At 39.1% G+C, this 15671-nt stretch overlaps 1 protein-coding gene across 1 annotated transcript in view; it reads right to left on the bottom strand.

Moving 5' to 3' along the window:
- Positions 1 to 15671, bottom strand: part of Smarcc1 (SWI/SNF related, matrix associated, actin dependent regulator of chromatin subfamily c member 1) — a 133017-nt gene that overhangs the window by 69048 nt on the left and 48298 nt on the right. Inside the window, exons 11-14 of the mRNA XM_003477042.5 lie at positions 13526 to 13650; positions 10032 to 10091; positions 4953 to 4990; positions 3058 to 3179 (exon numbers count right to left, since the gene is read on the bottom strand). Of these exons, the coding sequence (XP_003477090.1) occupies positions 3058 to 3179; positions 4953 to 4990; positions 10032 to 10091; positions 13526 to 13650 (345 nt within the window). The remainder of the gene's footprint in view (positions 1 to 3057; positions 3180 to 4952; positions 4991 to 10031; positions 10092 to 13525; positions 13651 to 15671) is intronic.

Raw genomic sequence — 15671 nt, forward strand, 5'->3', positions numbered from 1 at the left:
ATTAGTTGTTAGCAACTAATGACACACTGTAGTTCTAACATAACTCCCAATGTTTTATTATAGGTTTAGAGGAGCCTTCCAAAATGTAAAATGTACAAGAATTTTTATTACCAAGTATTTTCTCAAAAGCTTTGAAGTGGTTGCAGCTAATTCTTCAGGTGCTGAGAATGAGACACATTCAGGAAGTACAAATAGTGGAAGGAACAAGTAGGATATGGAAGATCAGAGTCTCTAAGTAAGTCCGATCATCGACTCCAAACCTCGAACCATTTGTGCGAGGTGGCAGTAAACTCATCTGTTAAGACAGCTCCCTGTACACAGCCAACACCTCTGCTACCAAAGTCTCACAACACAGACTGTGACAGGCAAAGGTAATCACAAAAACCAAGTGTTCTTGTAACCTATAAAACCCTAATACTGTTATATACCTTTTCCTTTTTCTAATTTTAGGGCTAAACAAAATTAGTTCTTCACATAAGTGATTTTTTTTTTTTTTTTTTTTTTTGGTGTTTTTGAGACAGGGTTTTGCTATGCAGTTCAAGCTATGAACTATAGCCACATAGTAGCTCAGGATGGTTTCAAACTTGCAACGATCTTTCTGCCTCAATCTCTTAAGTGCTGAAACTATAGGTGTGTACCACTATGTCCAGCTGACAAAAGTCATTTTAAGCTACTCTGCTAGTGTGTTCCTAAAATCTGTTAAACTTAATGTAACAAAATTGTACCACTTTGGAATAAAGGTATTTAGCAAAAGCCACCTGAAGGCAGAATATTTTTAAAAAGCAAATTACTGTTAAGCATGTCATACTTTAATCAGTATTTCTTTAATTAAATTACAGTAGGTTATGAAAATGTTTCATTTAATTTCAGAATCATAATCTTGCTAAGGAAGAGAAACAAAAACGTAAGTTTAAAATAAACTTTGGGGGGGGGGGATTGAACTCAAGACCTCGCACTTGCCAGGCCGGCGCTTGTACCACTGAGCTAAATCTCCAGCCCACAACTTTTTTTTTTTTTTTGAGACAGAGTCTCACTGTGTAGTTCAGGCTGTCCATGAACTTGCTACATAACCCAGACTGGCCTTGAGCTCACTGCAACCCTCCTGCCTCAATTCCCCATTTCCTGAGATTAATGTGTCACCATGCCAGGCTTAGTTTAAAATTTTTGAGTTCAACAAGTAACTATAAACAACAAGATACTGAAAAGTATATTTTTAAAAATATCTCTATGCGAATATAATGAAAAATGATTTTTTTTTAATTTTTATTTTTTGGTATCAGAGATTGAACTCAACAACTGCGTGCTTGCAAGGCAGGTGCTTATGCTGCTGAGCTAAATCCCCAACCCGAAAAATGATTTTTGTGGAAGAGTTAGATACCTATTGTATCCCAGAATGCATTTATTAAAACTATTTACAATAGCATTCAGTTAGTTTTCAAGGCATGTAGGAAAGTCATTATGTGAGCCGTATCTTGTTTCTGGACAAAACTAAGCTGACAGCTTAAGTAAATCATCTACTGTATTATTTTATTGGTACTGGGAATTAATCTCAGAACCTCACATTTGCTAGGCAGGCGCTGTGATGCTGAGCTGTATAACCGGCCCTACTATGTTGGGGGTTTTTTTCCCTTCCTTTTCTGTTTGAGACAGGATTTCACTATGTATAATTCAGGCTGGCCTTGAGCTCACTTTGCAGCCCAGGTTGGTCTCAAACTTGCAATGATCCCCCTGCCTCAGCCTTCCAAGTGCTAGGATTACAGGCATGTGCCACCACACTCAGCTCCAGCCATATAACATTATTTTAAATTGTCAAGCAAAGAATTTTACAAAGCAAAGAATCTCTGCTCAGGGGGCTGGAGATTTAGCTCAGCAGCATAAGCGCCTGCCTTAAAAGCAGGCAGTCGTGAGTTTGATCCCAGTACCGATAAAGAGGAAAAAGACCAAAAAAAAAAAAAAAAATCTCTGCTCAATGGCAGTGTTTGTCCAGACAGCCTGAGGCCCTGGTCTGACACTCAGCACAGTCAAAAATAAATATGTAAATAAACAATATTTATAAAGCTTCTAGACATATATAAGTAACATTAAAAATAGTACTTATTAAAGAATAATGTAACAGTCATTAAGAACAGGTGAAAAATAACTAAACCACAAGGTTTGAATAATAGTTATCACCCAAGCACAGACCCTTTGTGAAGTTACTTGAAAGAAGCTAACAACAATGCGGAAAGGACAGGCAGGATTAGGTACCACAAACAAACGAACAAAAACTCTGAGACTAAACAGACACACCTGTTAAGCATTCAAAAACACAGTGTCCAAGATTATTTTGAACCATTCTCCAGGATGTTACAATGGTTGCTGTGAACCACAGCAAGATCTAAGGAGGTCTGTTTTTTTGTAATCCTGTTTTTCACACTTGAGGGTTTATTATTTTTGTTCCTAAGGTTAAAATGTTACTGCTTAAAATTCAATTACAGCTACATGAGGTGGCATACAGTATACCTGCAATGCCAGTGAAGCCAGCATGGGATGCATCAGTGGTGTGAGTCTAGACTGGACTGTCCCAACAGAAACTGTCTCCAAATAAACAGATGAAAACCAGTGTGAGGCTGGGAGGCAGGGAGACTCTGTGAGACTGCATCTCTAGATGTACAAGTTCAAGTCCAAGCTAGGTAATTTAGGGACTTACTGGGGCCCTGTTTTGGAAAAGGACTGCAAAGGCCCTGAGTCCAACCCCATGGTACTTTTGGTTACATAGTACATAGACTTTTGGTTAACTCATTTAACATTCTAAAACCACACAATAAATACCAATATTTTATAATTATGAATTACTCAAGCATTTGCTTCTCTTAATTATAGTAAATTTAAATGATTTGAGTTAAATCATTAAAAAATTTTTTAACCCTAAACTACAATTTTCATCCTTAAATGGTTTTAGGTAGACACCAATCACTTCCATTGGACAAGGGACTTGGGCAGAGTGACAGACGCTGACTCAAAGGGCAGTGCTTCCAGGACTCAGCTCCATGTTTAGGGGGCAGGCAGCCCACTCACCAGTTATAATCAAACCACGAGGCGTAGCTGGGGATAATAATGTGATTGGTTTGCTCGGTGACATTATCTTCACCAGGGTCAACCGACCGACTCTGATCCCCTTTGCTAGGATCTTCATCTTCCTACAGAAAAGAAGCCAAAGTTGAGAGAAAGAACTACAGAGATAAATACACAACATTTTGATATTAGGTCAAATAAAAGGCTAGGTGATTCAATTTCAGGGATAAAAAAACAATTTTGAAGTAAAAACATTTCATAGCTTTTAAGGCACAAACAGGCAGCTGACACAGCCTTCATTTCTCCTTTTATAGATGAAGGAACCAAAGACAAGTACCTCCTAAGATTAACTAGCAAATTAATTGAAGAAAGGCTGTTTCTGTAATCAAGACTTGGACTTTATAGCCCAAATCTCTCCACGTAACTTCCTACTTGTCCAATTTTACCCAATCCCAGGTCACAAACCTAAATCCCTGCTCCACTCATCTAGCAGGAGGCCAAGCACACTACAAGGCAGAGTCCTGGGCACTAAATCTTCTGCACACTACTCCCTACCACCACACCACCTGGGGGGAGGACATGATCCCCAAGCTAGTAAATTATATTTCATTTATAAAAATCTTGCAAGCGATGATTCTGTTTTACAGTAATTAAAAATTCATTCCTTGAGCCAAACAGGCAACATGATACAAGCCAACAATTACTCTTAAACAATATTGCTAACTACGGTTTATATTCCAAGAGGTTCAGTGGTCCTAAAACCATCTCAATACAAAATGTAAGAAATATGAATAACATATGTAATGTAAAATCTTTTAATCAGCCTGCTTTTTCCTTGGACATTTCAGGATATTAAGTATTTGAACAAATCTAGACCAATCATCTCAAATAGAGTATTTTAAAATCTTAAGCAGGTGTGGTAGCACATGCCTGTAATCTCAACACTCAGGAGGTTGAGGCAGGATTGCCACAAATTCAAGGGTAGCCTGAATTACACAGTAAGATCCACTGATCGATTCTTCATACCTAGATTTTAAGTGAACATCTTTATCAGAAATACTATAAAAAGTAGTGCTATTTTTTTGCCTATGTTAGGAAAGCACTCTGCCACTCAGTTACACCCCCTGTCCTTCCTTACTTTTACTTTCAGATAGGTTCTTGCCTATCTGAATGCCTGAACTTGAGATGCTCCTCCTGCCTCAGCCTTCAAAGTAGCTGAGATCATAGGTATAGGACAATGTGCCATGGAGCAAACAAGTTTCTGACATCCAGATGGAACAAGAAACTTTATCATGTGAAGGACATCACCTAAGACGATTCCTCTCAATAACACTTTAGAGACGTAGGAAGACAATTAACTACTCTAGGAGAGAATTAAACAGAAGACTGAGCTGGGTGTGGTGGTTGCTAGTCCCAGCCACTGAAGAATCTGAAGCAGGAGGACTGCCTGAGCGTGGGCGGGAGGGAGCAAAAATTCCAAATCAAAAGGGCCTCAAAATTTCTTAGGACAGGGCTGGGGATTTAGCTCAGTGGCATAAGTGACTGCCTTGCAAGTGTGCAGTCACAAGTTTGACCCCCAGTACCAAAAAAAAAAAAAAAAAAAAAAAAAAAAAAAAAAAAAAAAAAAAGGTCTGGCTATGGAATTGTTTGCCAGGCGTGCTAGCGCACACCTGCAATCCCAACACTCGAGAAGTTGAAGCAGGAGGATCATTTCGAGTTTGAGACCAGCCTGGGCTAGAAAACGAACTCAAGGCCAGCCTGAACTGCACAGCAAGACCCTTTCTCAAAAAGACAGAAAAACAAAATAAAAAAATTTCTTACAATACTTTCAGTTCAGTATTTCTGCTTTGTACACAGGACCTAGAGAATGTGTTCTTATGCTAGGTCTAAATATTTACCTTTCCTCCTGTTGTAACGGTTTCTTCATCCTGCTCATCTGCAAAAGCAAAACATGTAATTTAAAACAAGTGATTGCTGTGCAGGTTATCTGAAGTCTTTCCAGTCTAAAAACCACTAACAGACAGAGGGAAGCCCAACAAAACAAAGCACTATTAAAACATAGCTATCCTTAATATCTTAGTAAACTATAATTTCACATAGAAATACAGAGGGGGTAGAAATTCAAAGTTCAGATAATGTAAAATTTTCAGCAATATGTTTATAATTAATTATTACTTGATCTAATATCATAGTAGCGATCATCCAAGGGTCTTGGTGAGGCCTTGTGTTTCCTAAGAATTGGTAAAACGGGGTGGGGATTCAGCTCAGTTGTTATAAGAGCCTGCCTGACAAGCACTAGGTCGTGAGTTCCATTCTGTGTGGTGACCACCCCCCCCCCCCGCCCCGCACACAAAAAAAAGAATTTGTAAAACAAAGCAATGTTCTGGATTATTGAGGAAGTGAGTAAAAAAAGGAAAGAGAAAAGGTGGGAAGGAAAAAGAGAAGGAAGGAAATGAATTCCTATAATGATCTAGTTAGACTGTTACTGCCTTTTAAGAATAGGCAATTCCAAAATCCAAAAGCTACTCTCAGGGAGAACAAGAGAAAACCCACAGAAACTGGAAATGAGGCAGATAATTTCCAGAGTGAAAAGCAAAAGTGCCATGTAGGGCCAGGGATTTAGTTCAGTGGCTCAAGTGCTTGCCTAATAAGTACAAGATCGTGATTTCATTTCCGAGTACCAAAAAACAAAAAACGGAAGTGTCAATGTAGACAGCACATGAAGTTACAGAACAAATGATTACCACGCACAGTGCCTGTAATGCTTAACAGTTCTACCAACAGCTCACTGCTAACAAAGGCAGGCCGCTGTACCTAAGTGTTCATGTGAACCAGGTTGATAAACATTCGCCTTCCTTCTGAGGGCGATCCTGGCTCATACAAGGTAGCACAGGCTACCTACAATGTCCAGATCAGCAACAACACTCTGCAACACCCAGATCTGTGATGAGTCCTGCGTGGAGACACCTGGTAGGCTTGCTTGGCACAATTGCTGCACTTGCACTGCTGGGGAGCAGTGCCTGCTGTGCCCTGATATGGGAAGAGTATGAGGAAGTGCTCATTCGGACAGCACACATACTAAAACTGGAACAGCACAGGGAGAGTATGAGACTGCCTGCACCCAGAGCCCACAGGACCGATCATAACTGAGAGCCTTGAGGACAGCTACAAGCAAAATCCCATTCACAGGTTCTCTTAAAGACAGCCTCTAAATACAGAGTGCTCTTTGGGACCCTAAACATACCTGTAAATAAAAAATGGCTTTTACATTTTTAAAATGGTTGAAGAGGAACACAAAAGAGTATTTTATGATACAAAAAAAGTACATGAAATTCAAAATTCTTGTCGACTGTTTTATTAGGACAGCATAATTCTATGACCCTCTGGCTACCCTCTGAGCTATGAATTACAGAGAACCAATACCAGAAGGCTGGAATACCTACTAGCAGGCCCAGTATTGAGGCCCAGCTCCACCCCTGAGTTAGAGCATACCCAGGATCCCAATGGGGGAATAGCACCCTCACCCCTATGAAACTTAGGGAGAGCCTTTGGCTGGTCAGTCATGATCCAATGTAAAGAGCACAGTAAGGCTCAGAACAGGGAACCTGCTTTATGATGTTTATACACCAACAACAAGGCGTACGGGATGGGACAAAACTGTACCACATCTTAAGAGTGGACCAACTGGGCCAGGGTTAAGGATTAACAGTGCTGTGCCTGCCTGGCAAGCACTTGGTCCTGAGTTCAATTTCCAGTACAAAAACAAACAAACAAACAAACAAAACGAAGACCTTTCAGAGCACGTGAAGAAGGAAGTCTCTCTGGAAAGGTGACATTTCAGCTGGCACATGACCAGGAGGCAAGGGAGCATCTAGTGTGAGAGAAGCAGCCTGACCAAGCACCTCCAGCGAGGTAGCCTTGGAGATCTCACAGAAAACCCAAAGAAGGCCACCACAAAGGGGCAGGGAGCTGAGAGAAAGGGGTACTCTCCAGTCAGCAGAGCACAGTGATGTAAAGTAAAGCACCTGCAGGAAACAGAGCCAGGACCTGCAAGTGGACCCTGCCACTTAACCACAGAACATCTCAGAAGAGGCCACCGAATCATTCCAATCTCATTTTCCTGACCAGTAGTCAGGGCCAACGTGGTTTAACGGGAAACAGCAACACCTGTACTCAAAAGATACTGGCAGCACTAAGGAAGAGATGGGCCTGAATGCCATATGTGTAACATAGCAACAAATAACAGGTCACAGCAAAGTTCAGAAGAGCACAGTACCAGTTACTAAGAGGGTACTACAAACAGGGCCTATTTTCTTCCTGGCAAGTTAACAGAGGAAGAAATCTAGGTAAGGGGAGGGCCAGAAAATAAATATTTTTTCTACTGGATATAAGTACACCACAGGATAACCAATTTTTAAGCATCTCTGCTATAAAAGTGATTTTAATGAGTTTTTGTTTCTGAGGTAGTCTCAGGATCTGCTGGAAATTAACACATTAATAGGACAGACACCTACTTCTAAAAAGATAACAGTCAATAGAGATTTTCTTCCTAATTTTTAAAATTTATTTTTTGCGGAGAAGGTGCTGGGTCTCACGATGCAACCCATGCTGACCTAGAATTCCCAATCCTCCTAATTCAGTCAAAGGTCAAGATGAAAGCTCAGGATGACAATTTCAAATTTAAAGACTCTTTCTGGCTGCGATCAAACAGCAACTTTAGCCACAAGACTCCTGAAAGGAAGACTAGGTGTAGTGTGCACAGCTGTAATCCTAGCAGTCTGGAGGTTGAGGCAGGAGTATCTCTTGTGAGTTCGAGGTCAGCCTGGGCTACAATGTAATTTCAAGGCCAGCCTGAACTACATAATAAGACCTAGTCTCACAAAGACCAAAAAAAAAAAAAAAAGAAAAAAGAAAAAGGCTTCTGCACAGTGCCACATGAATTGTTAAACAAAGCAAAGGGGAAAAAACTTAAATAGTAACAGAAAGGGAGATGAAGCACTCTATTATACCTCCTACTCAAAACTTCCTTCTACTTGGGCCCATTAGCTCTTGTTTAAAATTGGTTTCCATTTAACTCCATTGATCACTTCAGCTGAACTAAAAATTTCCACTCTATTCCAGTTACAGACTGATTCCTTTTCAAAAGTCACCCTTAAACTAAACTGTCACAGGTTAGCAAAATATCCCAGTAAGTTACATCAAGCTTTAATCTTTCACTCTATCATTTTATTGGGAATACAAAAGAGAAGACAGCATATAATGAACTTTTGCATTGCTACTGATTCAGTAAATAAGTATCATTATAGAATAGCAGACATAAATTTATGGATAATGTAATTAAAGCCCTGTTCCTAGATTCCATTAATGTTAGAACAAGAAAAGTGCTTTGATGGTATCTTTATTATTTTTATTAACACTTCCTTTATACCAGCTATTATCAAAACAAAAATATAACACCTTCCAACACACACTGCCAGGGCATAAGTCAGGAAACACAGAAACTTAGGATGGATGTATGCATTTATTTACTACAGTATGGGCACTGTGTCCAGAAACTTACATATACTACACAAGCACTCTGGTCACTGAGCTATGTCCTCAGCTCCTTTAATATTTTGAGATAAGGTCTTAGTAGCTTCAAATACGTAAGCATCCTGCTTCAGACTCCCAATTATCATTAGGATCAGAGACATTGTGCATTTACTAAAACGAAGTAGAAACATTCTTCCAAACACTCAATCCTATATGCAGCCGGGCGTGGTGGCACATCTCTGTAATCTCAGCACTTGGGAGGCTGAGAAAGGAGGATCACTGTGAGTTTGAGACCAGCCTGGGCTACAAAGTGAGCTCAAGACCAGCTTGAACTACACTGTGAGATCCTGTCTCAAAAAGACAAAAAAGAATCAATGCAGTTTAAAGTAGGTGCAGAAGCATGCCCAACTGGGAGACTAAGAGAAGTGGTAACATAAGTCTACAGACGACCACTAAAAGCTTCTTAAAGTATCTTTTCTATGTGCAGCTGACTGAATCCTTGTATGCAGAACCCTTGGCCAAAGAAGGCCTACTGTCTGCATGAATTACAAACATGTGCTCAAAAAGATATACAAACAGTTCAAAAAAAGCCCCCTGTATTTTCAGGTCACAGAATACATTTTTGCCTACATAAGTTATGCAATATAGCACACCAATTATGTATATGGTATTGTACTAGATATTTAAATCATCTAAAATGATTTAAAGTATTAAGTCATTAGCAGATGTGCAGAAGGCATATGAAATCGTGCATTATCTTTTACAAAGGACACAGGATCCAATGACTTTGGTATGCATAGGAGTCAAGACACCACTCCCCCACGGGTACTGAAACTTAAAAGGACAATATCATTCTCATTTTATACTGCTTGGATACAACAATCTGACTCACAAAATTATTATCAGTCAAAAGATTTTTGTTCTAAAGATTCAAATTCAGCCAGGCAAAGTGGTACACAACTGTAATTCTGATACTGGGGAGGCTGAGGCAGAAGCCTCTGAGTTTGAGGCCAGTCTGGACGTCAAGACCAGCCTGAACTATTTTAGTGCGACCTTGTCTCCAAAATAACAAAACAGAACACAAAAATTACTAAATTTCTAAAAAGATTCAAAACTTGCATGTATGTTATAAAACAAATATTTCAGGAAGATTGCACAAGTTTTATTTAGAACTCAGGTAGTCAAGTTTGAGTAAAACATTACCACTCTGCTAAGTCTGTAGAAAAATACTCTCCCAGAAAGAGAACTACTAAGAGTGGAAACAAAAGATCACCAGAAATTAACTCTGTTACATAGTAGCAACAGAACTGTGATGATACTTAAGGTAGCCACAGGATTGGTAGGGGAAAGCACAGAAACTCAAAGCAACAATTCTCAGGAAAGAAAGGAGTATCACAAGAGATGATGTAATTAAGAGAAAATAGACAAAGGGATTCTGTGTTTACCTAGATCGGCTACAGTTCCTCCTTTAACCGGGGTATTTTCACTATCTTTCTTTGGGTTTACTAGAAGACAAAACAGAAACAAGCTTATTTTTAAGAAGAAAACAGAACTTCACTACTTACCCTCCTGCAAAACCCACAAGCCCAGCAGCAAAACATGAACTTTTAAGGACATTATCTAATTACTTACTCCAGCAACAATGTATTTTCATTACAGAAACAGACATATTCACATAGCCACACCAAAAGAACTTCTGAGTCTCTCCTCCCAAAGCATTTTGTGCATCTGCTTGATTCATTACTGTGCTATTAATTCATTCAGATAGATCAAAAGGGAAGATCTGATATCCTTCATATACCCAGTATTGCTGAAAGATCACCAGCTTTTTTTAAGCTGGTGTATGTAACTATGTATGTAAGTTATAGAAATGTTATTGATACCATGCTTATTTCTTAATACTTGCTTTTACTCATGTAACAGTGCCTCTGTGACCATTTTAGGTAGAGTTTCACCTACAATTCCCTCATTATTGTATGTCCACTGTGCCACAGTTAAGACCGTAAATTAACTAGCCCTACACTGAAGGCAACTAAGCTTGTTTTCAACAGTTCCCTATTCAGTAGACACCATTCTTTTACCACTGTGGGCACATGTAGTCACCTATGGATGTTAAAAACTCCTATTGTAACTTGTACACATTTAAACCCTAGGAGACACAGCCAAACTCTGTTAAGGGCCCATCAATTCCAATCCTACCAGGAGTATTTGAGAACATTTGTGTGCTCAAAGCATGTGTGTTTTGCCATCTGCCATTTAAGTTCTGCAAACCATCATGGTCAGTGAAGCCGGCCACCTCACACACACTGATAGGCTCACTCTGTGCTGCTGATGAACTACTAGGAGGTCAGACTGACTGACAGCCTGTCAGGCTTAGAATCTGATGTTCTTTCATTTGTTTATTCAATGAGTATTTTCTGCTAGTTAATACCTATTTGAACCACATCAGGATCTGAACTTTCATTTTATGGTTTTTATTCACCAAATTTAAATTCCTATATATGATAAAGAGAAGAACATTAAATTAAGGATTTATGGAATGGTCTGATCTTTCCCCAGTAATGTGCAATGCTAAATTAACCAAACATGACCTTCACAAAAAGTCCCGGTTCTATTTTAGAAGTGGCCATTCTTGGTTGCTTCAGTCATTCCTATATCAAAACCAAATTATATTAATTAGCACCAACTTCTAGTTTAGGTAGTTATCTCTTGAGGTACTATCGTTTTCATAGCTCTTTCACTTAAATCTTTTGAATATTTAATTTTTTTTCTCTCAAATCAACTTAAAAATATATTGCTACATTGGAAGTTTTTATTGCCCAACTTTCTAATACAATGATTTCTAGGACTAAAGAATATTTTGGAAGAAATGGGTATTTTTCTATAACTAAATTTCTAAAAACACAATTAACTGGTTTTGTTTCACTCTGTTTTGAGAAAGGGTCTCACTTTGTAGTGCAGACGGCCTTGAATTCACTACGTAGCCCAGGCTGGCCTCAAACACATGGTGATCATCCTGCCTCAGCCTCCCTAGTGCTAGGATTACAGGAGTATGCCTGGTACAACTGACTGTTCAAAGGAAAAAAGGAACAATGGAAAAAAAGACATGTTGTTGGGATGGCACCACATCTGAAGTAAAACATACAAAAACATCAAAAAGACAAGAGGGCATGAACTGAATTATATTCTAGTAAACTGCTTTTTTGTTAACTAGATGGGTTGTTTTAAGCAGATTTTATATGCTAGAGATATGGTAATGGACTGAATATTTTGTCTCCCCCCAAAAAATTCACTTGTTGGACCCCAATCTAATAAGATGGTATTTGCAGGTGAAACCTCTGGGAGGTCATGACCTCATGAGGTACATCCCTTAGGAATGGGACCAGTGCACTCTATAGGAGCAGTAGGCAGGTGCTGTGGCACTGAGCTGAACACAAACCCACAGAGACCACAGTATCAGTGCTCCATTTGTGACTTGTCTCTCATCTGTTTTCAGAGCCTCCTAATTCATTCACTCTCCTCTTATTTTCTTCCATAGATCCCTTGTACATTTGAAGCTTATTCCACTGTTGCATTAACCAAATCCAGAAAGTTTCTTATACGTTAAAATTTATCCATAACTCTGATGTGTAAGGGAACTGTTTGCTTAAATTCTCTTCTGTCCTTGCATACAATTTAGATCAAGATAGTTACATACTTTATATACATCTTATCCTAAATCTTAACTATTTCTTTATTTTTTAAATTTAAACTGCCCACAGAAAGAAACAAAAGATTAAGAAGGCAGGCATGGTGGCACACACCTATAATCCTAGCACTCAGAGGAGGTTGAGGCAGGAGGACTGCTGCAAACTCGAGACCTGCGTGGGCTACAAAATGAGCTCAAGGCTCCAGAGTGAGACCCTGTCTCAGACAAAAAAAAAAAAAAAAAGAAAAGAAAACAAAAAAGAAAGAAAGAAAAGAAAAGAAAAAAAGAAAAAAGGTCCCTTACGAAGTTCAAAGGCTTCCTTCATTTTGGATCACATTGAATAAAAACTGTCATTTGACTTCAGACAACCAAATAAAGTCCTAACTTTTCCTAAAATCTTGTATCAGTAGTTTAAAAAAATATTATCCACTTTAATGACATCACTTCTACTTTCTGTAACCCTAACCCTAACCCTCTAAAGCGCTGTATAATTTGTAGTAGTGCTGTAACATCACCACCTGACCTATGCTGTCTCTTACTCAAGAGCTATTCTCACCAAAAATATGAGTGGTGACAAGGGATAAATTAACTAAATGCTCATCAAGTGTCTTTTATTTCTGAAGTGTATCGGACTTTATTTTTGAAAATTCATTACTTGTTCACTAAGGACACAAACAAGTGATGGCCAATTAAAAATAAACCATGAACATCTAAAGCACTTTCTGAGCTTCATTACACAATTTACATTATCAAAAACTCAGTTACCACACTTGATTTATAAAATTTAATACCAGAACTCCTCAAATTTTCATTCATATAAAGCAATATCTAGAGATTTAAACAGGTTTAAGTTATAATTGAATATTTCAGTATCTGATACAAATATTAATTCTGTTGGTCTTAAAAAGCCATCAACTTTAAAGCTAAGTAATTGCTCACAATGTATTTTCTCAATAACAGCAAGCTTGCTTAATAAACAACTGGGAAAGAAGGCATTTCAAAAGGGCTAACCTTGAAAGTGGGAATGTATTGATTTTTAAAGTTGAGAAGTACAGTGCAAACCAAGGAATAAGTTATCCCATGCTTGTAATCCCAGCACTCAGGAGGCTAAGGCAGGAGGAACACTGTATGTTTAATGCCAGCCTGAACTACAGTGAATTCAAGGCCAGCCTGAGCCGCACAGCAAGACCTTGTTTCCAAAAAGAACCCCAAGATGAAATGATGAGCTTCATCCTCACAAAGAATACAAACCATTTTTGGGAAGCACCACTTCCTCTATATTGGGTACTGGTGTTGGGTCCTCCATGTCCTTGGTAAGATCTTCTTGCTCATCTTCCTCTTTCTGACTTCTGCGCTTCCCGTACAGACTAGCTTGGCTAAGCACAACATATAAAATACAAAGCAGACTAATTATAGCTCCTTACAATGAACGATTTCTGAGCACTACCTTCATTATTGTTAATACTCTGTGTTCTGAACCACTTTTACAGGCAAATAGTAACTAAACAAATTAGACATATTTCTTATAACCAGCCAAAAAAGGACAGAAAAGGCTACTGGGTGCAAGAAATACTGGCGAATGGGGATATAGCTCAATGGCACAGAGCCAGCACCTGGCAAGTGCAAGTTCCTGAGTCAATTCCTGGAATACAAAAAAAAAAAAAAAAAAAGTAAATACTGGGCATAAGGAAGATGAGAAAACCAAGTGGCTAAGAAATATGCAGATGACCAGGACCTGTAATCCTAGAACTCAGGAGACTGAGATAGGAGGACTGTCACAAGTTTGAGGCCAGCCTGGGCTACACAATGAGTTTAAAACCAGCCTAAACTAGGCAGTAAAACCTTGCCTCAAAACAAAACAAGCAAACAAACAAAAAAGAGCAGGGCGTGGTGGTTTTAGAAAAAATAGTAAAGGCTCGGTAATCCTGGCAAGGTGGTACATACCTATAACGCTGCCACCTCAGAAGCCGAGGTAAGAGAATTTTATATTTAAGGTCAGACTGAGTGATTTTGCAAGATACTGTTCTCAAAATAAAAAATAAACAGAGGGCTCAGTAGTGTAGCACCTGCCTACCATGGGTGAGGCCCTGAGTTCAGTAGGGTGTGGGAGGGGGGTGTTTTTCGATATAAGCAAAGAAGTTACTTCTTTTGGGTCATAACAGATAGTAATTGCCAGACAGAGGGCATGCCAGCAGTCCTAACCCCATGGGAGGCACAGTCAAAAGGATTATTGTAAATTCAAGGTCAGGTTACATAGGGAGTTCAAGGCCAGTCTGAACTACACAGTGAGACTATGTCTCAAAAACACAAAATAAGGCCAGGCGCAGGGCCTCACACTTAGAATCCCAGCACTGGGGAGGCTGAGGCAGGAGAATTGCTGCAAGTTTGAGACCAGCCTGGGCTACTAAGTGAGCTCAAGGCCAGCCTGAATGCGTAGTGAGATCCTCTCAAAAAGACAAAATTAGACGGGGGAAAAAAAGGTAAATCTTAAGTACACTCATAGGAATGGAGAAAACACTGACTGAGACAGCGAGCTAGGCCAGCTAAGACCCACGCTACGCAGAGAATTCCCAGAGAGCTCTTTAAACACTAAACTGCCACGGCTGAAAGAACATAAGGTAAATTTTTTTCCAAAATTAAAATGACACGATGATTTTTTTTTAAATTTTTTTTTTTTTTTGTCTTTTTTATCAGTACCAGGGATCGAACTCACAACCACACACTTGCAAGGCAGGTGCTTATGCCACTGAGCTAAATCCCCAGCCGACAGGATGATTTTTTAAAGCCCATAAAACCTAAAGGTTTCACGGAGGTAAAATATTTTATTTTATTTTATTGGTAATGGGAATCAAACTCCTGACCTTGCATTTACCAAGCAGGCACTTATGCTGCTGAGCTTAATTCCCCGCCCTTGTAAAATACTTTAAAAGACACAGAGAAGATGAATAAAACAAATTTTCCTATGTTCATGTTAAATACAGCATGATAAAGAAATGTCTTTTCAGGGCCAGGGATTTAGTTCAGTAGCATAAGTGCGTGCCTGGAAGTGTGAGGTTATGAATTCAATTCCTGGTGCCAAAAAAAAAGTCTTTTCAAATAAGCAAATTCAACCTTAAGTACTCTATGGCATCTCTCAGTTGGGTGAGGCAAAGTTACAAACAAAAAGAATATCAGAGGATGAGGGGCCAGAGGTATAACTCAGTGGGCACAAGCGCCTGCCTGGCAAGCACAGGTTCTGATTTCAAGCACAGGTTCTGATTTCAATTCCCAGTACCAAAACAAAACAAACCAACAAAACAAAAAATAATCTTTGCAAACTGTATAAAAGTATTTTGAGCGACACAAGCCTGAAGTTTTCATCAGTTTAACATGCAGTAATAAATTATGGTGTGTAACC

Source organism: Cavia porcellus, unplaced genomic scaffold, assembly GCF_034190915.1.
Source record: "Cavia porcellus strain 051 isolate PalLab524CR breed Dunkin Hartley unplaced genomic scaffold, mCavPor4.1 scaffold_14, whole genome shotgun sequence".
NCBI classification, from domain to species: domain Eukaryota; kingdom Metazoa; phylum Chordata; class Mammalia; order Rodentia; family Caviidae; genus Cavia; species Cavia porcellus.